Here is a 23,147-nt window from a genome sequence, read left to right on the forward strand (position 1 = left end):
ATCGGTGAAGGCGAGGTCAATAATACAGCTGAGGAAGCACAGGCAGTGATCATCACAAGAAAGTTTCCTTGTCGATGTTTTACTCGATGCCATGAGACTTCCTAGGGTTTGGAGTCAACGTTTAGGATTCCAAAGGCTACTGTCTGCATACCACTCTGTCGCCACATTTTGTGGGCCTGTCCACTTGTAGATCAGAAATCATCTAGGGCCAGTGAAGGAGGAATCTGGCAGATTGTCTGTAGGGTACGATTCTGTGAGTATGACCACATCTGACTGTTGTTGGCTAATCTGTGGGACATCTCTCCCAATTTAGACACCAATCCCCAGATGTTTGTGAGGAAACTCGCCTAGGTCGACTGGGCTGGGACCAACTTTGTTGTGTGTCCAAATTCGGTGCCTAGGCAATGCCAGGTGATCTGTCCAGTTTTATTCCTTCTCTTTTTGAATGCAATATTAATGAAATAAATGGCCTAGCAAGCTATTCAGTTAACAGGGCATTTAAAAGACCATCACGAAATGGATCCTGAGTAATAATGCAATGACTTATCTTCCATGATATTGTGTAAAAAAAAATCATCAATCAGCACTCTCCTCTCTGCAATCTGCAATCCGCAAGGACCAATAAACAGACTGACACAGTTTGTCATAAAAGGAGAAAGTGAGGAACAACAGTATTACTGGCAACCACAAATGATACTTGATTGACATTTCCTCTAAAGAGGTGTTTACTAACAGTACAGATTTTGAATTAAACAATTATAGATAAAGGTAAAGATGAAGGAATAAATTTTCATGCCTTCCAGCTATGTTACAATTACTGCTGCTCAGCTGTAGACAAGAGACTATTATTTACTTCAGCTATGTCTTTTATGCCGTATATTTAAAAAATATCTGCATTATACAACACCTCCTTCCAAGCAATAGCAAAATGTAGGAAGATTGCTGCCAGGTTATTTGTCTCTCGAGCCAGAAGTTTAGATTCAAATCCCTCTCCAAGATTTGAGCACCTAATTTGACTTTATGGCACCAAAAGGCCTCTACGTTCTGAGAAGTGTTGTGCTCGGGTCTAGACAGTAAACCTGGGTATTATAGGACTGTTCTGGAAGATACAAGAGACATCATGGTGCTATTAAAAGAACAGCAAGCACTCCCAGAAGATTTAAAAATAAACTGATAATCATTTAGTAAAACAAGCAATCTGTTGTAAGAACTCAGCTGGTTGAGCCAGGACGAGACCTAATAGATGGTTTTGACTCAAAAGATTGACAATTACTTTCCTCACACAGATGTGCTTGACCCACTGAGTTCCTCCAGCAGATTGTTTGTTGCTCCAGACTCCAGCATCTGCAGTCTCTTGTTACCTTAATTACTTAGTGTCTCAGTTTTGATTTAGCAATAGCAATAGCAATATGACAACAGGGGTCAATTCTCATTCCACTGACCTGAACACACATGCCTAGAAGTTCTAGTGCACCCATTAGGATGTCTGAGAATGGTACAGAAACAGAGTGCCAACAACCGTTTTGGGGGCTGGCCACCCACATAAAAATTCAGTTGCAAGAATGAATGTTGCATATTTTCATATTGTAAAATATTTCAACCTTCTTTCACAGGCTGTGTTCAAGAGCTTGTTAGCCAGAGGCCCACGTGGGCTAGCAGCTTTGATAATGGGCATTGCAAGGCCCTGTGTGTTTCTGTTTGTCCAAGCTCCAAAACACTGCCAACTCATTGACAAGAATAGACCTTACAATGGGCCAACTTCACCAGCATTGAGGCCCCAGTTAAACTGTGTTGGCTCAGTTGGGCAGATCACGTTGTTTTCATATCCAACATCAAACTTCCAGAATCCTGTCACAGGAAGGGATTACGAGATAGACAAAGGGGGAAAAAAAAAGAATTCAAGCATATGTTTAAAGATTCCTAGCAAAAAAATGGAACATCCCCACCAACTCTTGGGAATCTCCAGCCCTGAACATACAAAATGGAGAAGGAGGAACACTCAAGATGGTGTTGACAACCTCAACATGCACAGGAATCACAAAGAAACCCTGTCAAAAAGCACGCTGCCTCTCACAAACTATCCTTTTGCATGTCCGGTCGGGCACCTTCAACACCACCGGCCTCGCACTGGCCTCATCTCACCTCAGAACCCACAAAACCAGAGCAGAAACAAGTCATCCTTGGGGCGGGGGAACACTGAGATCTAGATCAAGGACTGGCAGGAGGTGCAGGATGAGAGAAGTGGGAGAAAGAGGCCACTGGAGCCTGGAAGAGCAGATCACATGGTAGCATAATGGTGGAACATCAGAAGAAAGGGATAGTAGAAGTGCTATTGGTAATAGGTGGTGCTGTTTAACTAGAAAAAAATTGGGTTGGGGGTGCACATGGAGGGAGTGTTCCTATCTACCCTATGCTGAAATAGCATTCAAATGACAAGAGTGACTAACAAAAAGAGCCCCGGTGAATGTTTAGAGTGACGTGAAGAGAAGTGGAAGATTTTGCTTTCATGCTCCACTCTGGAAGTAAAGTTACTGCTCAATTGCATAAATATGAAAATAAACAAACAGTCTTACAATTGGGTTTCTAGGCATTAATCAATACTGGCACTTCAGTGCAGCGAACAAATGCAATACTGTCAAGGACATCTTTTGGATGAGGCATTAATCAGTTTGCCCTCTCAAGCATGTCAGAGTTTCAAAACACTTAAGAATATCCCTGACCACCTTCCAAATGTTCTGGTATCTGAAAGCATTCACCTAAAAACAGATGATCTGGTGATTAGTTTCTTTGCTTGTAGGACGTGTGCTCCGAGTACACTGAGGCTCAAGGAGTTGCAAGGTCTGCTCATTATTCATCTGCTTGACTTTTTCCTGATCCATGTGATGTGTTTAGTGATCTTATCAGCCGAGTCATATGTTGTACAAATATTTTAGCAATTTTATGAAGTGCCGTGAGGAACCACGAGAAATTAATGCTGATTACGAGACATGATCACGCATACCACTTAAGTTACTTAAAATAGCATGAGGACTGAATTTAAAAAAATAGTACAAATGGATGAAAAATATTCATTTTGAACACCTCAACTTTCCCAACAGATAGAAATCCAACACAAATTTTCTCTTCATTTAATGGGTCAATTGTGTTCAGAGCTCTAGAATCTAGCAGCACTACCTTGAGCCCTATAACAGCTGTACTGAATGGTAAACTCACCAAGGTATCAACCTTAGCTCAGTGATAGCATTCTGAGGCAGGTGGCTGTGAACCAAAAATTATTCAGCTACTCCAGCACAACGTTTGGTGTGCTGGACTGTCGAGGATGTCAACTTTCAAATCAAATGTTAGTGTAAAAGAACCCAGTGTTCTATGATTAAGAGCAGTGGACTTCTAATGTGCAGGTTCATATTTCTCTCTTAACCAATATTAAAACCAGATGATCTGGTCACTTATTTAGTTGCCACTTGTGAGAATGGTGATGTGTACCATGTGGAATTTGTTTCCAACACTATAGCTGTGATTGCAACGCAAAGCTACTTCATTGGCTGTAACGTACCTTAGGTGAAAGCCACCGTTTAATATACAAGATCTTCTTTAAAAGATCAATTTCATGGTAACTAAGGACACACAGGAAATCTGCCCCACACCCACCACTATTCTGTAGACAATTTCTCCAATTGGAAAAACAGGTCTTTGGTTACAAAAACAGATGCCTCTCACCCACCCATCCATCTTCTTCCTATGCTTCCATTTAACTGTTCTGTCCAGATGCACATTTCAACAAGGTTCCTGTTTATACCTTCTGCAACTTATTGTGAAATGTATCTAACACTAGAGAATTTCAGGAGACATTTGCATCATTCCCCACGATTATGTAAATGCCTGCATCCATAGAGTGAGACATAAGAAAGAATCATTTTGTGCCTATTAATGTCCCATAGTTCCCGTGGAAGGGATTACATCAGCCAATCACAAATTTGTTGCAACGTTCCAGTTTCATGTAACCTATTCCATGGTTCTCATATAACAGACTGAAGCTATTTGAAGGCCAGTGTCATAAAAAGGACAAGGAATTCCCTGCTAAATATACCATGGATATTGATGTTTACAACATGAGAAACTAATCAGAAGTGAAATCAAAACTTTCAGATCTTCCACTTGCTTGTAAACAGTGCATCATCATGTTAACTTTGATCCCTCGAATCAAAGAGCTAGTAGGACGGAGTTCAAATACAACAGCATAGAAAGCACTTTGACTATATTCACATCACACAGGTCAAATTTGCATATTGCTCCCAGAGATCCCACCACAATGTTATCTTGCTCTTGTTTTTTTTAAATCTATTGTAAATTAAATAATGTAGCTCTTAAAAATTGCTGACAAGTAGGATTACCATTTAATTGATTTCATGTGTTGCAGTACTGCTTTAAGAAAACATCCAAAAACACAAATTCTATTTTTCTCCTTCCTTAATTTCCTCCAGATATTCCTTAGTTCAAATTCCCTCCACAACTACTTTGACAACGTGTTAGCAACAACTATTATTTGCCTCAAATTTATGAATAATACTAGTCCACACTTAAAATATTTTGTGCTTTAAAACAATCAGCAGACTTTTATTATGCCAGGGGGATCAAGTAATATAGAGCAAAAGATGGTCAAAATTTAAATACAGAAGAGCCACAATCTAATACAATGGTAGAGTTGACTCAAGAGTTTGAATGGAATTCTCCAATTCTTATTTATCTGGGAGATGATAAAGAGTTGTGGTTGTGGGAGGGAATTGCTGGGAGAGGATTGGTTTGTTAGCATTAGGGATAAGTTGGATCAGGGCTCTTTGCAGGTAGTCACTAGGATGATCAGAACAGGTGATCGTGACTTTCGGGAAATAGAGCTGGGGAAGGATGGGAGCAAACACCTAGAAAACTACTCAAAGGAAAGTCTACGTGAAAGATGATGGAATCTTTGAACTTTTTTCCATTTCAACTCCCATCGACCCTCTAGTTAAGCCCGGGTTCAGTCTTCTGCCACAAGACCTCGCTTCCATGCAAAACTTGTCAAATTACTTTGATCCTTCAAATCGAAGAGCTAGCAGGATGGAGTACAGAGTACAACAGCATGGAAAACACTTTGACCATATTCACATCACACGTGTCAAATGTGCGGTGATCCCACCACAATGTTATCTAGCTCTGCTGTTGTTTTAAATCTATTGTAAGTTATTGAAAGAATGTTATTGTATTCAATTCTGTTGTATTGAAAGAATTTTGCATGTGGATTCAAAACACCTACTGTATGCCACCTAACAAGAGTCCCCTTGCGCATGCACATTATAAACACAGAAGAGCCACAGCAAATTTCTGGAAGTGCTTATCTATGCTTTAAGTAATTCATGACAAAATATAGTAAATGTGTTGCACTATGCAATAGAATTGAGATTTACAGCTTTCATGCCTAGAATAACATAATCAGAAAATGTTCAGACAAGTCCTATCACTGAACGCTGGATGCCAAATCTCATATTTTCAAGGATTTATTGATGTTATTTTACGATGGCTTACTAAATATCAATTCTACTCATATTTTAACAGGCTTTAGCAGTTCTTCATGATTTGCCATAAAAGTTTGTTTTAAAGTGCAGGCTACAACATGATATACCTATAAACCTAAAATACCTAAATACAACATCACTCAGCTTCCACAAACACTAATATGGAACCATTTCACATAAAGGCAGCTTCAATATTAATGCTATTTAGCACTTTGGATGACAAACTTTAACAAATGTCAACCAATTGAGAACATTAATCTGTTCAGTTGGATTACCTACAGTTTATGGTAGTTAATATTATCCCTTTTGCAATTTCATTGAGAAAGTATGCCATCAAATATACTGGGAATTAAGAGGTAAAAGTTCTGCTGCTCAGGAGTGACACAAGAGAACCTTTATCCCCATTATGTGCAAAGATACAACTAGCTACAAGCAGCAATAAAAACTGAATGTTCATCAATGGTCATTAACAATTAAAGAGGAACATGAACTTTGTGAAATATACTTTCCATACCTTTTTGCTTTGGATGCAGGGATGGAGTGAAAATGTTTGAATCCTTTTAACCATGATTGTACACAATTGACACAAACATACCCTTCAACTGAATCTGTTTTACCAAGTTTTCTTTGAAAGCATGCAAAATTCCTCAAAAACTGCTCTCCTTAAAAATCACAGACACAGTTAAAATTCTCACTCTCTGCCATCCAACTAAAAGTACCAGTGTGTACAATGGAGTAAAATCTCTTGACCTTTTCTGTGCAAGTGAATGTGGCATCCAGAGACACTTACCCAAGTGTGGGAGGTCATTTTCAAATTAAAAGCAAATATGGCAATAATATCGTACTTACTTTCTTTGCTTCCTTGTCAATATTGTATTAGTCACACAACCATCCTGAAGGCTCATCTACAGCTTAGATACACATCCACCAGTTGTAAAGTGACTAAAATCAGGGGCATGCCAGAGGCCAGAACTGGGAGAGGACAAGGATCAGCGATTATGCATTTGGATGAAGATATAGGAGTAGGGAAAGGAGAAGTCAATGGATTGATCTGAAACTGAAGCATTGCCAGACCCGATGTCAACATAGTCAACGAACACACAGGTAATGGATGAAATTAATATAATGCAAATTAGGATTTGGGTAGTAGAGTTTTGGACATGCTCAAGTTTACAGAAGGTGGAAAAAGCACCCAGGAAAAGCCGAGTTTAGAAGTAACAAAAACATGGATGAAGGTTTCAGCAGTAGATGAGCCAATGGTTGGATCAGTGACCCACAAAAGAAAAGAAAAAGCTGTTAACAGCCTTAGTGTCTGAGTAGAAATGTCAGGAGCTTGTATCAAGATCCAATAAGATACTAAGGTCCTGGGCAGTCAAGTTACAGCCAGTCTTCAAAGAGAAGAATGGAGTCGGTGGGCCAGGGATGGCAGAGTTCAAAAATAATGGCTTTGATCTTCCCAATATTCAGATGCACAGGTTGTAAAACAAGCAGTGTGATCACGCAGGGATCAAGAAAGACAGTGGTGAGAGATGTGTGGTGCCAGAATGTGAAACTTGACATTGTGTTTGAGATGATGACATTGGCAGATGCATGCAGATGAGAACCAAGAACAGATCCTCATGATGGCACAGAATGAGAAGGGAAAGCAGGGTCTGCAGCTCCCTGGTTCTGGCCAAACAGATAAAGAATGGAACAAGAGGTCAGTCCCATCAACATGAACGTCAAAGGAGAGGCATCGTTGAATACTGTGTCAAATGCAGCATTCAGGTTGATTAGCTTCATGATAGTTTTTATTTCTTGATAGTGAATTAAACACTTTTAATCAGGTGCATTTCTTATTTGTTATACATTTGTACTGAGGTAGCAGATTTAGGTGACTGTGCTTGCAAGAAATCCTTTGACTGCTGCCCCAGCAATTCAGATGACATGAGTTGTACTGTTATTTTCATTCAGAAATTAGCATCTTCACCGTAAAGTAGAGGAAAAGTAAACTCCATGAAATGTGGACAAGTTTAGTCTACAACTGAATTACCTATTTTCTCTTTTTCTGCTTTAATATCCAGAAACAAAACCCCCTTGATATTTATGAAACTGTAGTTTTTAATGGAAGTAACTGATTACATGAGTACATTAGAATATCTTTGGGACAGGCTTGGCATATTCACGATTTTAGACAGAACTCTACTATTGTACTTTCCTGTCTACCACCTACTATGACTCAACTCTAGTTTGACTACATAAACAAACTCTTGTCTCAAAGATGGCAAAAAAGAAATTAACTCAAGATCTTCAGTTTCTTCTCCAGAGGTTGGCTGGGACTTACCCTGCAGTATTCATCTATTGGCTTCAACCGTTTTACTGCAACATCCCTGATGTGACTTCGTCGGAAGAGGATTTTACCTGCAATATGAACAGACAGCACTGTTTCAGCAAATGGCATGTCTAAACAGCTCTTACTCATATCCTGTAGGTTAGGAGCAAAGAGCACCTATTCTTGGCATCAACATACTTAATTTAAGAAGTCATAGGTTTAAATTCTTACATGTTTACATTGGGAATAGCTGCATACTGATCCACTCATGCAAAATGTATTTAAATCCTTGTCCATCCCTACTTGAAAAATATTTGCTAGAAACGTCATTGTCTGAGCAAAATAATTTTGTTGTTTAATGGATATCCAATAAATGATGGATGCCCCCTGGTCAACATGGACATAGTGGACCAAATGGTCTGTTTCTGTGCTCTGTGACTCAATTACTTTATGGTTTCAAATGACCAAATGCTCAATACAACAAAAATATTTGTAGCTAATACTCTTTAAAGAGCCATTTACCTTCTTGTAAGATAGTTACATAGGTGAGGTAGAGGAGGGGGCATCTGAAAACAAAGAACTATAATGAATAAAACATGAGATCATGCACACAAACTATTTAATTCATTTTGAATATTCTATGTCAACACCAAATGAGAGTATGCTGAAGATACATCGCTGTTTTCTCTTCCACCCATGGGTAAGAAAGTTCTCTGAAAGGGACAATTCACTGCTTATGGCTAAGCACTTCCTGATTCACTTTGTCAGAAAGTATGAGTGTTTCAACATCTATTTTCCTCTAACATTGTACTTTGTTACATCAGAGGAATCTATCGTCACTTCCTCGCCACCTTACCATTTGTCAATCTGGATGTGATTGTGAATGATTAGTATGTCTGCAGATGACACAATAGTTAGCTGTGTTGTTGATAGTGAGGAGGGTAGTCTATGGCTTGAGTTGATCAGATGGGCAGAGAAATGGTAACAAAATTTAATCCTGAAAAAGGTGAGGTGGTGTATTTTGGGAGAACCAATATTGCTAGAACATATACAATAAATGGTAGGACCCTAATTAGTACTGAGGAACAGAGGGGCCTTGATGTACATGTCCAAGGATTCCCAAAGGCAAAAACAAATGGAGATAAATGGATTAAAAGGCATTCAGGCTACATGCCTTCAGAAAAGAAGAGCAGGAAGATTGTGGTACAACTGCATAAAATGTTAGTTAGGCCACAGCTAGAGTATGGTGGGCAGTTCTGGTCACCACACTCTAAGGAGAATGTGATTCCACTGGAGAAGATTCATCAGAATGTTGCCTGGGTGGAACATTTCAGTTACGAGGAGACACTGTGCTGTACTGTGATAATGTACTGTGCTGCAGCTGCAAAAAGCTAACTTTCATGGCAGTTATACCCTGGATATGTACCATGACAATAAACTTGGACTGGATAGGCTGGTTTTGTTTTCCGTGGAGCAGAGGAAGCTGAGGAGGTAACCTGACAGAGGTACAAATTATTAGGGTAGACAGTCAGAAACTCTTCAGCTTATCAACAGTGCCTATAATCAGAGGGCATGGGTTTAAGGTATGAGGGAAGAGATTTAGAGGGGACTTGGGGAAGAACATCTGCACCCAAGGGAAGTTGAAATCTAGAACTCGCTGCCTGAGGGGGATGAGAGGCAGATACTCTCACAACATTCAAGAAATATTTACAATAGGATTTGAAACAATGACACAGAAGGCTACAGGCAAAGTTATGGAAAATGGGATTAACAGAATATAGAACAGTACAGCTCAGGTACAGGCCCTTCAGCCCACGATATTGATAGAGATAGGTACTTGATCACCAGCATAAACACAGTGGGCTGAAGAGCCTGTTTCCATGCTGCATTGCTCAATGACTCTAATACATGTTTAATTGAAGACAATGGAGAGATCTGGAGCCAAGTGTTATTGGTTTCTGGGTATCAGTCCTAATGAGTGGCAGTAATAATTCACAATTGATTCTGGAGAGGATTTTCTTGAGCAGTTCTCCACATTGACGAGCGGTGTTACAGTTTTACCACTGTTCCTTGACTTTGGGAAGGCTGTTCCTGTTGCAATGGCCTTCGGCATTGAAACAGAGATATTGTCTGCTTCAATTCTCTTCCATGTGGAAATTACATCAAGATGCTTAATGTCAATTAACTGGCATCAATAATAATGGAGCCCTTAACAGCAGTTTGAGCAGAACACATTCGAAGCATTTGGCTGAACATGCTTTAGCTCTTACACACATGATGGAGGTGTTCAGATGTTTATCAATCCTTCTCTTTCTGTCAATTACTTAGGTGCTCACCACGAGCCTTGATCAGATGTATAGCATAGCCCGAGAACTTTGCTCTCTTTGATTGGTTGTGTGATTACTCAGGTCTGATGTGTGTTGTGAAGTTCCAACGTCACTTAGATTAGTACCTATTCTAATTAAAGGAGGTTACTCCAAGATGGTTCTCCTTGATTGGCAAATTCAACCACTACCCAGCCAGCCTATACAGGCTAGACTGAAAATACTGGGAATCCATGGCTGGAAAGAATGCACTGCCTGTGCAAGCTGGCTGATACTGGTAATTCCCTTTAATTGACAGTTATGCCTGAATGAATCTGATTAAATGCTCTTTCACTAGTATTGTGTGCAGACTCTCTCTCCTGCTCGATGCACAACAGAATGATTGAGAATTCTACATTTAGCCTTATTTTGTTGCCACTTTCTCCCTCCCAATTACTGCTGGAGTACTCCTTTCAAGCAAGAAATTACTCGAAGAACATGACCCTGATATCTTTTGAGAGCTGTTTGAGAACTGTAAAATGTGTTAGCTGGCTTACAAAAGATAAAATTTAATTGCAGCCAGCACATTCTCATATACTTTGTGCATACCCAAATGTCCATGTTTAAGGTGTAAGACATGGCAAGGTGTTGCAAAGGAAAATAAATCATGAGGAAAGGGATGAAATTACAAAGGTGTATCATTACAGTGTGAAATTGACAAGCCATGTCCACCATTCAATAATATCATGATCGTTCTTCTACTTTAAGATACTTTGCCATCTCTGTCCCCATGTACCTTGATTCCATACCGCAAAAATAGTCACATTGTGGAAATGATGCTAAAGTGCTCATTTCATTCAGCAACGCCATAAGGATAACGAACTGCAAAGTGGAAAATATTAACACAAAATGCCCCCCACCATTATCATCCTGGGGTAGGAGGGAGTGGGGCCAGGGGGTTGACCATTGACCAGAAACACAATAGACCAGCCACATAAATATGACGGCCATAAGTGTGGTTCAGAGGTTAGGTATCTTGAGGCAAGTGACTCACCTCCTTCCACCATATACAAAGCACAGTCAAGGGTGTGATGGAATACTCTCCACTGGACTGGTTGAATGCAGCTCAAATAACACTCAACACATTTGACACCATCCAGAACAAAGCAGCCTGCTTGACCGACAGCCTACCCAACAACCTAAGCATTCATTCCCTTCAGCACTGGTACACAGTGGCTGCTCTATGTAGTATTTAGAGATGAACTGCAATTATTTGCACCAGGCTATTCTGGCAGCGCCACCCCCCCCACCCCCCCAAACCCATGACCTCTATCACCAAGAACGAGCAGCAGCTGTATGGGAACACCTTTATCTGCAGGTTCCTCTCAAAGTGGAACTTCATCATCCCTTGGAATTATACTGCCGGTCCTTCATCATCCTGATCTTCCTACCCAACGGCACTGTGGGAGTACCTTCACCAGAAGGACTGCTGTTAAAGGCAGCAGCTCACCACCATCATCTTAAGCACAATTGCGGATGGACTGAATTCTGAACTTGCAAGCGACCCCCAGCTCCCAGAAAATGAATGATATACTTAAAAACAAATCTCAAGCTTGCTAATAAGACCATGTCAGAGCAAAAGGAATTTGAGTCTACTTCTCAACAGGGATGCCTCACGGTGTCCCGGAAGTACCTGATGCTGATTTGAGCTACCAACAGTGAAAGAGTAACATATTTTCTGATGATAACTTTTTAAATCTTGATAAGGCAATAAGTAGCTACTGTGTATTTAGGCACTGTATATTTAGGAAAGTGAATAATTACTTATTCTTTATTTCATGCCAACTTCAATCCCAATGGAATACTTCCAGCTCAGTACAGAACAAAAAGCTGGGATGGGTTATGCACATCTATACATCAAAATTTGAAATTTTTATGCGATGACATCCCTGAAACTTGTATACTAATGCTAAACATAACTTTAATTAGGTATTCCCCCAAAAGATTTTCAAGTTCACACGTTTCAAATTAGCAGAGAATATGCACATTATCTAACTGAGATACAGCAAGACTTGAAAAATCAACCTGATAGTTCTGCTGGAGTTCTATATTGTTTGCAATGACTAAAACCAATAATTCGATCACCTAAAACACAAAGTATCTAATTAATTGATAAACCATTTAACTCTCGGCATCCGTGCTTACTTATGATCCCTAATACGGTAAAATAGTGCTGAACCACTGTCACAGAGACCTCCGTATGTTTAGAAAATTATTTATGCATTCATTTGCATAAATAATGTCAAACAAGTGATCAAACCACAAGGCTTCAGGAGCACAACACTCAGATTCTGATCAATAGCAGAATGCATTGCTTAAAGAGGTAATAAAAACATCATCCCAGTGGCATAGGTCATTGGTAACACAAGTTTTTTTTTACACATCATATCACTGCACTCTGGAGGAATAAACAAACAGCCACTGACCCAGGTGCTCCCTGCTGAGCCTGAATCACAGGAAATAAATCCTGTTGTCTTGCACTTTGCTGGAAGTTGACAACAACAATAGTAAAACAAAACCCACAGTTAAATGTGAACAGTTTTCCATATAGCTCCCATGTCCTGCAAGACTGCCATTTAATTTAACAAACAATAATGCCCTAAGAAATCTCTCCAAAAGGCAAGAAAAATCCAATCCATTTAATCACTGCACCATCACCATTCCTTTAGTCATCAACAAAAAAGAAAGGCGTCAGTAACAGTGCTATTAAATGATACTTACTCACCGCTAGGTTCCAAACCTCATTGCAGCCTTGATTCACACTTGGACAAAGAGATGAATTTCAGGAGCGAGGTGAAATTGACTGCACTTAATACCAAGGCAACATTTGACTGAGTCCAGATGAAGGGCCTCAATCCAAAACATAGACTGTCCATTGTTCAGCACATATGTTGTCCTGTGTTACAGTTTCACTAGGTTGCCACCTCACTTTCAGAGATTGCCTTGCTGTTCCCAACAAGCCCTCCTGCACTCTTCATTGAACCAGGGTTAATCCCCCAAGCCTGATAGTGTTGTTGGAGTGAAGGATTCAGTCCTAATGCAGGCAAATGGAATTACTATATAGGGGCAAAAAGGTTGGCATGGACACAATGGGCCAAAGGGCCCAGTCCTTGCTGTTTGCCTCTATGCTCAATGCCAGGATCTGAAGTCACAGATTGTGGTAGTGTATATTCCTCCAGTTATCGATGGTCCGCAGCCCTTCATGGATACGCAGCCTTGAGCTGTCAGATTGGAGTCTACCCTATTCAGCATGATTATAGTGCCACCCCACACAACAGGGGTGTCTTTGGTGTGAACAAAGGACTTTGCTTCCACAAAAGATTGTGCCGTGGTAACCTCTACCAACATTATCATGGATCTGCCACAGTTAAAAGTAGTGAGGACGAGGTCAAGTAGGTCTATCCCTCATTTCCCACTGCAGACCCAGTCCCAGAGCACATTCTGTCTCCTTGCTATGTAAAGCATTCCTTCAAGTGATGTTCATCATGGAAGAGCACTGATTCATCAGCTGAGGAAAGAAGGATGGTAGGTGGTTATCGGGAGCAGGTTTTCTTACTTACGTTTGACCTAATGCTATGAGACTTCATGTGGACTGCAGTCAAAGTTAATGTGTCCAAGGTCTACTTACTCCTGCCAATGAACCACATGCCACCCCCTCTGGTGAGACAGGCGTGCACTCCCCGAAACACAATCAGAATAAAGGATACTGAACTCAAAAGGCTAAAAGCTTGGTTATGAAGGTGGATTTTAAGCAGGTTGTGTAGTTGTAGAGGCATTTATGGGGAAAAATAACAAAACACATGGCCTCTAACAGTGAGAGGAGAGATAGTTGTGGAGGGATGTGATGTAGAGGGAAACAGTGATACATAGTTCCTTGAGGGGATACTTGGAGATCAATTTGCAACACAACACAGTTGCCTCTTCATCTCCTTAATGAACGTCTGCGTACCTATCAGCTCTCTTCCATGCATCCTTGAGGGAGTGATGGTTTTTGGAGATGCTTATGTCATGTGTAATTTTTAAGTCTGAACTGATGAAGTTGATCTAATTAAAACAATCTAAACCTTTTTCAAAGTATTATGATGATGATTCAGATGGGTTATACCCGAAACATTGACCAATTTATTTGCGACACAGATGCTGACTAACCTGCCAGGTGCTTCCGAAGTGTTCTGTGGACAAACACTCACCTCCACAGAAACAAACCAATCTCAATTTTTTTCCCCCGTCCTCTACTTGAAAACTTCATTGAACAATTTCTAGCTTCAGACCAGAGTTCATTAAAGCATTCATTTTCACAATTAAGAATAAACAGAAGCAGCACTTCAGACAATGCAAGTGATCCTTGGGTCTCTGAAGCAAGCAGTGGGAAAAAGTTAGCAATGATCCCTTCTCCTGTTTGATTCCCAGTGACTCATACTGGAAAGTTCACTTGTGGATGTAGGGGAATGAACAGAACTGGGATTAGATCAGGTTTTCTCCACCACTGAATTGTTACCAATACTCAGTGTGTCTGCTAACAGATTACAGGCAGCTACTTGGCGATGTACTTGAGAGAAACCAGTGCTCATGGAACTGTATTCGGGCAGCAGCCAGCACTCTCTAGAGAGAAAAGAGCAGAATAAAACTGGCAAAGACAAATGCAAGGGAAATCTATAATACATAGCATTTTCACAGCAATCACTCCAATTGGCAAAGTCACACATAACCTTAGAAATGTTTCATTCCAATGTTTATTTTTTTTTAAATAGTGCATATTTATAGTTTTAATAAAATAACCAGCAGGGATGAACAGACCTCTGTGTCACAGCTAATATGACTCAACTGCATAGGCAGCACTTTGGAATTAGCCAGCTGGTGCCACTTTGACAAATTTCAGCCAAGCTAAATTAACTGGCATATTCCTCATGTGCAATTGCTCATTTAAAATAAAAAGTATAAAGGCTGCACAACAAATAACATGCCTCTTCTATAACAATAAACTTTTGCTTACGGAGTTAAACAGAAAAATAAATTTGTGGAATCAAACTGAGTTTTTAGCTCTGCATATGCATCAACACTACCATAATGTCAAAACCATCAGGAATAAATGTCTGTTTGGTGCACTCTGGTCAAGGTGGCTTTGACACTAGCTAAAGCAAATTTACACGCTGCCAATGTATTTCTGAAACCAAACAGAAAGACAACAAGTTTATATGAGTGGTCTAATCAAACAAAAAGATGCAAATGTCCAGCAGTTGAAAATGCACAAAGTGCGAATCTCAACTGTACTCTTCAAATGCTTTTCATTACAAAAAAATCATGCATCAACAAGTTTTTCAGGGCTGTGGCTGGCATACAGCAAAGTAAATCCAGCATTCCAGGAACTAATCTACTAGTATGGTCTTGTTTGGTGTGGTGGTCTTAGTTTACTTCATGAAACCGAGAAATGCTGGCAGGCAGAAGCACATTTCTACTTACTAGAGATTAAAGTTACAGTAAGTCACAGTTGTTGCCAATAAATACTTTTTGCCATCATGTGTAAGTCAGAGCTGGTGAGCTGACCTATTTAAAACAATCTCATCCTTGTTTCAGTATTGTGAAGACATTTTGATTTGACACCCACTGCCGCACACGGCAAATTTTCAGGGACTGTTTCATATATTAAAGCAACTATAATATTCATGCCTCTGTTGTATTAATTGAATGGTCTAGGCTGACAGGAAGAGTACTAATTACCCCAAATGAAGCAACAAGTGAAGAGGAAAACTGAGCTCAACAAATCTCAACAATTGAAAGTAGTACTTCCTTTGGGTGATGATAGACATGCAAAATTTGTTCCAAAGACGGTGAGGGACGAAAAACTGGAATAAGTAAATGATTACCAACACAAAATATTACTGTAAGAAGTTCCCTTAATGATAATCTGGTAAGAGAGCAGTCAAACAAGAAAGTGAAACCTTCTCATTAACAATAAGATAGCCAACAAAATAAGTATTTAACCCAAAAACAAAAATCTGCAGATGCTGGAAATCTGAAATAAAAACAGCATATGTGGGGAGACAAACATATTTATTGCTCAGGTCAATAACTTTGTCACCTCATTAACCAGAGGGAGACGTGATCACTTTTGAAACGAGCAGGGATGGTGGCAGCAAGGGGATAAGGAGCTCTGGAGACAAGGCAAGTGTAGTAGCAAGAGCCAGTGAACATAGCAGGGAAAGGGGTTGGGATCTGGAACTCACTATCCGTAAAGATGCAGGAAGCAAAAGTTAAACACAGCTGTCAAATTGGATAAGAACTTGAGGTTAAATAATTTGCAGGATTATGGGAAAAGAGCAGGGAAATGGGACTGACCGGATTGCTCTATAACACCGATAGATGGGCTTCCTTCTGTGCTACAAATGAATCCAAGATTCTGTTCTATGGTTCCATGATAAATCTTTATTCAGTGTCCTGTTTTATTCTATACTGCAATGTACAAGCTAATGCTTAGATCAATCTTGCTATAATTAATGTTTGCATAATGATGGAGTAGTAATGGGAAGACTGAATGAAACCATCAAACAGAATAACTCTTCTGCATCCTGCATTTTTGAGCCTGTAGTTTGCAAAGAACTTTTTTTCTGCCACTGTAAAGTTTGACTGCTGGCTGACATCCTGGCTTATTTGGTACTGTTCATTCCTTGCACTCAGAATAATTGACTTATGAATGCTTAATATTGAGTGCCTGAAAAAGTATTCATTTACATCTTCAACCTGATGAATATAATCTTGCTTTTGAAACTTATCCCTTAGGAGTCCTAAAATTTTACAAAATAAAACCAATCTGAAAAAAGTTTTTAGAGCTACATTAACTGCAACTACAATAATAACTGTATTCCAGCAAAATGTACAGCTCTCCAACAAAAATCTTGGTGCAGTTCCCATTGCTCCTTATCCAACAGACAAAACAAACTGAAGACCACAAGAACTCAGATGGCTCCAAAGACAGCTCTAAAGTTAAATGTCCAGGGTGGTTATGGCATTATACAAATGCAAGCATAATAATCACCTAAATATATATGCGCTTAGGTCAATGTTGCCACAGACTGAAGAGCCTATCCATTCAACGGAAAGCCTTGTCAGATGGCCAGAAATCTAAATATCTGCAGCTGCGGATACTTAGGCGCTCAAACAGATGAGTTATGCAATTATCTGAAAAATCTGATTCACATCCTACATCCTTTGGTGTGGCCCAAATCTTGCAAATGATTATGGAGCAAAAGGGTTTCACACTGGAGGTTCTGTGAGACACTTCATAGAAACCACGCATCCTGTTGCCATGACAGAATTTTAACAATCTGAGCTTGAGATGCAAACGTGCCATGTCATAGGGCCAAGACCACACAAGGCAACTTTCCATTCAAAAGAAAATCCTGAAGGATTTCCTTTTCCGGAGCCACAGAGCATATTTTTTGATTTCCTCAGCTTGTCTTGGTACTACTCAGCATTACAGTGCACTGCAGCCTTCCTCTGAGAAAGCAGGCAAGTCATCCAACGGGGAGCTGACCACTTAACTGCTTCCACACAAAATAACTAAAAAAATCTTTTGCTGTGATTCACCAGAAACTGCACACCCTTTGCAAATTTAACAGGTTTTACTTCACAGTAGTTAAAAAAAACTCTGTAGTCCTATTTCTGAGCATAGAATTGCCACTGCAGAACTGAAGGAGTTTTAAGATCACCACAGCACCAAGGGTTATCTATCTGGGAGATCAGAATAGATTTATTGCATTATAAATACCCTAACAAAATACCCTACAACTGATCTAGTGGTATAGCTGGGCTATTTCTATCAAGATTCTGCACACTCGAGATCTGATTCATCAAAGCTTCTTTGGCCATTCCTCACAGAAAGAGTATTTTATTCATCCTCCAAGAGGGTTTAGGAGTCTGAAGTTGTATATCTGGCATAAAGTCATTCTGAATAGAACATCAGGTTTTAATGTTGTCAACAAGGGCTTTTTGACAGAAGTGTAGGAATCTGCCCAAATTTGACAACCAGGGAAAAGTATGCAACTTAATCTTTGCAAATGAACCCAATCAGCTGATCACGTAATGCTAAATGAGAAATAGGTTACTCACTATTGCCCATGTTAGGATGTTAGGGATCTCCACTGAGTAAATAAATACTGATAATCCACTATCTGGATATTCAGAAATACCCGTGATTCAGCATCTGGCTCACCAGGTGATGTTGGCCTTTTCACTCTCCAGGGCCCCGGTCCCCATGCTCCCTTCCCACTCACTGGGGCCCCAATTCCCACTCACCAGGGCTCCCTTTCAACTTACCGGATTCACTGGAAAATTTATGATAATACTGCACAACATCTAAAAAAGATGAATTAAAATGTATTGTGTTAATAGTAGAAATAACATCGAATAGTCTTGAAAATCTACCAATTCCGTACCATCGAAGTCCTGAGTGTGCTGGATTATCAGAGTTTTACTGTAACTCTGATTTAACACAATTTAACCAAAGCCTTATTATGAAAGCTTTCACTGTTCTAACTGGACCACTAAAAGATGAGCACTGGTGCTCTGGAGGAATGTTAGTGCTTCATTTCACACTCCACACATTCAAGTTAGCGGATTTTTACAAGACAGTCCACTAAGTAGTAATATATATACGCATAATAGCCTAGAAGTCCCATCACGCTGTAAATTGCTTACACATGCTGCATGATAAAATTTAACTGGAAAAATAATCACTGCAAGATATTTACTCCATCTTTTGCAACAGTCCCCAAAGGTCCTGAGAGACTAGGTTCAAGAGGGTGGACCACTATGACCTCATCCTCGTTGGTTTTTCCCTCAAGTCTTCACTACCATCCCCCAGGCTGATTTCACCCACATCACTAGATCTCATCCTGACGCACCTCCAAGCAATCAGAATCCCAATCCTTCCCTGACAAAACCTGATCATCCTGGTTCCAAGGCTCCCTCCCTTGACCAATGGTCCAACTCTCTCACCACTGCAGGTCCCTCTCCAACATGTGTTCAATGGCATTTCTTTTTTTTATATAAGATATCTTTATTAGTCACATGTACATTGAAACACAGTGAGATGCATCCTTTGCATAGTGTTCTGGGGGCAGCCCGCAAGTGTCGCCACACTTCCGGCACCAACAAAGCAAGCCCACAACTTCCTAACCTGTACGTCTTTTGGAAAGTGGGAGGAAACCAGAGCACCTGGAGGGAACACAAGCAGACACGGGGAGAATGTACAAACTCCTCACAGACAGCAGCTAGAATTGAACCCGGGTCACTGGCGCTGTAAAGCGTTACACTAACCGCTACACTACCATACCTGCCCACCTCTCACAAAACAGACGTGTCGGCCCAAAACCCACTGCCAGTTCAACATGCCTTTCCCACTGTGGAAGAATTTCCAGTGCAGTAAGCTATTGTCTCTTATTCAGAATGTAAAATTTTTAAATAGCTTCTAAATTACTTTATCTAAACAGATTTGCATTCCCAATCATTTCATACCAGTTTTTACATCATAATGTAATCAAGTGAATTCCTCTGGAAATTGGCACAGAAACCAATGCAAATTATGCTATCTCAAAGTATTTGCTTTCCAGGAAAATTTGAGACAACATGTTTTCTTAGAACTACAAACAGTTGCACCAGAGTTGCTATTTTTGCAGATTTACCACTGTGGGCACAAGGGATCCATCAAACACCTATTCACAACTCACAAAGCTTCAGTCAGATATTTCTATCACCAAGCTGTTCTTTTCCTAGCCACGTCCTACTTCTGAACAATTCTGAACAACAAAAAAAAAAGGACAAGTATTTAGATCTTCGGAAGTTAGGATCAGACAGAGCACGTGAGGACTATAGAGAAGCTAGAAATGAACTCAAGAAAAGAATTAGGGAAGCCAGGAGGGGCCATGAAAAGTCCTTAGCAAGTAGGATTAAAGAGAATCCAAAGGCATTCTATACCTATGTCAGAAATAAGAGGATAACGAGGGAAAGGGTAGGTCCACTTTGGATGCAGAGGATGTGGGTGAGGTTCTAAATGAGTATTTCTCTTCAGTATTTACCCAGGAAAGGGACATGCAGGACGCAGAAATTGGAACTGAGGGCGGAAACACGTTAGGGCATTTAGCGGTCAAGGAGGAGGTAGTGTTCGATCTCCTAAACAGTATTAAGGTGGATAAGTCCCCGGGGCCCGATGGGATATACCCCAGGTTACTGAGGGAGGCAAGAAAGGAAATTGCTGGGGCATTGACCAGTATCTTTGTGTCCTTTTTGACCACGGGTGGGGTCCCGGAGGACTGGCGAGTGGCTAATGTTGTTCCTCTATTTAAGAAAGGAACAAGGGAAAATCCGGGGAACTATAGACTGGTGAGTCTCACGTCAGTTGCAGGGAAATTGCTGGAGAAAATTCTTAGAGATAGAATATCCGAGCATCTGGAATCCAATGGCTTGATTAGGGAAAGCCAACATGGCTTTGTGCGGGGCAAGTCGTGTCTTGCTAACCTGGTTGAGTTTTTTGACAGGGTGACGAAAGAGATTGATGAAGGTAGAGCTGTGGATGTCATCTATATGGACTTCAGTTAGGCATTTGACAAGGTCCCACATAATAGGTTAATCGAGAAAGTTTGGATGCATGGGGTCAGTGGAGAATTGGCTGTATGGATCCAGAACTGGCTTGCCTGTAGAAGACAGAGGGTGGTAGTTGAAGGGACTTATTTGGGCTGGAGGCCTGTGAGTAGTAGTGTTCTGCAGGGATCTGTACTGGGACCTCTGCTGTTTGTGACGTACATAAATGGCCTGGATGAGTATGTTGATGAGTGGGTTAGTAAGTTTGCAGACAATACCAAGATTGGTGGAGTTGTGAATAGTGTAGAAGACTGGCGACAGATACAGCGTGATATACATCAGTTGCAGATGTGGGCAGAGAAATGGCAGATGGAGTTTAACCCAGATAAATGTGAGGTGTTGCACCTTGGTAGGACTAATGTCAAGAGGCAGTACATTCTTAAGGGCAAGACCCTTAACAGTGTTGAGGAGCAGAGACCTTGGGGTGCAAGTCCATGGCTCATTGAAAGTGGCTACACAGGTAGACAGGGTGGTTAAGAAGACTTATGGAATTATTGCATTTATTAAATCAAGGTATTGAGTATATAGGAGTCAAGAAGTTATGATGCATCTCTATAGAACTCTGGTTAGGACTCACTTAGAGTATTGCGTGCAATTCTGGCCACCTCACCATAGGAAGGATGTTGAGGCTTTAGAGAGGGTGCAAAGGAGGTTTACTAGGATGCTGCCTGGATTAGAGGGCATGTGCTATCAGGAGAGGCTGGACAAACTTGGGCTCTTTTCTCTGGAGCGGCAGAGGCTGAGGGGTGATCTGGTGGAAGTGTATCAAATTATGAGGGGCATAGATAGGGTGGACAACCAATATATTTTTCCCATTATTGAGCGATCCAATACGAGAGGGCATGCATTTAAGGTGAGAGGGTGTAGGTTCAGAACAGACGTGAGGGGTATGCTTTTTTTTAAAAACTCAGAGAGTGGTGGATGCCTGGAATGCATTGCCTGATAGGGTGGTGGAGGCAAATTCATTGGCGGCTTTTAAGAGGGTCTTGGATGGGCACATGAATGAGAGGAAAATAGAGGGATATGGGCATTCTGTAGGTAGGAGGGAATAGCTATGTTGGCACAACATTGTGGGCCAAAGGGCCTGTTCTGTGCTGTAATGTTCTATGTTCCATGTAATTTTATTTCCAGTCCTGTTATGACCTGTTTGGCTCTGGTTCTTTACTTCTTTTGGACTCTGTCACTTTCTGTAAATCCCAGGCACAAAGCAGGATTCACAAGCCAACAGAAACTGACTCAGTGGCCTTTGCCAAAGCTTTACAATAATATTGCTGGGAACTTCTACTGAATCGCCATAATTACTTCAAATTCATATTTGATAGGCAATATAATTGATATCAGGATGTCTCCATAAATGGAAAGCTGGACTAAGGTTCCTGGGTGGAAGCGTGAGAACCTAGTGTCTTTTTGGGATGTCTGCCATCTCAAGATGTTGAGATGCTCAACTCTTATGTATGCATTTTTGCTGTCTTGCCTCTGTAAATTAACACGGGGTTAAACGCATGTTCCAATATGTATGTACAGTGAAAGAAACACCAAAAGGAAGATAGCAACAGACAGTTGGAGCTTGTAGCTGCATGATACTAATAATGAGAGCTCATCAATAAATGCACAACCAGTTGTTTTTCAGCACAGCACACTTCCCTTCAAATCTCTCACACAAGATCACTCACCCAAGAAATCTAAAACTATAATCACAAGTATCTTTCTTTTAACTTCATCATCTCAGATGGTAAATTAGGAAGTAATTAACCGAAACTGGAGGTCTTTGGTTAAATCTCAAGGCTTTGCTGAGTGAGCTAACCTCAGCAGGGGTGTCAGTAGGAGAACTGTTATTGGCTTCTGCAAGGCTAGCACATGGGAAGGTAAAAATTAAAAATGATGTTGCTCATCGCCTGATAACTCACATATAACCCATCTTGGGTAATTCTGCTGCATTAATGATTCTACAAAGATTTTTTCTATTATTGACAGATATTCATCAAGAATTCCTTTGAAAATGACACTGAATGAGAGTGTAATTGGGCTGGGCTAGGAAGACTCCTGTGGTTGAATAGCTTTCTGACACTCCCGGTCACAGGACACTAATGAAGCATGGACCCTTGGGCAAGATACTAGAGTGCACTTGGTCACTGTAAAGTCACATGCAAACAAGCAACATATTCCTATAATGGAGGGGGAGCAGTCCTGATGCAAGGTTTCCATCCAAAATGTCGACAGTTCCTTTCCCCCACAGATGCTGCTCGACCCTCTGAGTTCCTTCAGCAGATTGCTTGTTGCAACGTTCTC

The 23,147-nt window shown here is 40.6% G+C and overlaps 1 protein-coding gene across 6 annotated transcripts in view; it reads right to left on the reverse strand.

Moving 5' to 3' along the window:
- sh3pxd2b (SH3 and PX domains 2B) overlaps positions 1-23,147 on the reverse strand; it is a 385,135-nt gene that overhangs the window by 93,975 nt on the left and 268,013 nt on the right. For 5 of the 6 annotated variants that reach the window (XM_052014630.1, XM_052014629.1, XM_052014628.1 and 2 more), the window contains exon 4: positions 7,873-7,949. The exons of the other annotated variant lie outside the window; for it this stretch is intronic. In XM_052014630.1, the coding sequence (XP_051870590.1) occupies positions 7,873-7,949 (77 nt within the window). The remainder of the gene's footprint in view (positions 1-7,872; positions 7,950-23,147) is intronic. 6 annotated transcript variants of the gene reach the window in all.

The sequence above is a fragment of the Pristis pectinata genome, chromosome 4, assembly GCF_009764475.1.
Source record: "Pristis pectinata isolate sPriPec2 chromosome 4, sPriPec2.1.pri, whole genome shotgun sequence".
Taxonomy (NCBI): domain Eukaryota; kingdom Metazoa; phylum Chordata; class Chondrichthyes; order Rhinopristiformes; family Pristidae; genus Pristis; species Pristis pectinata.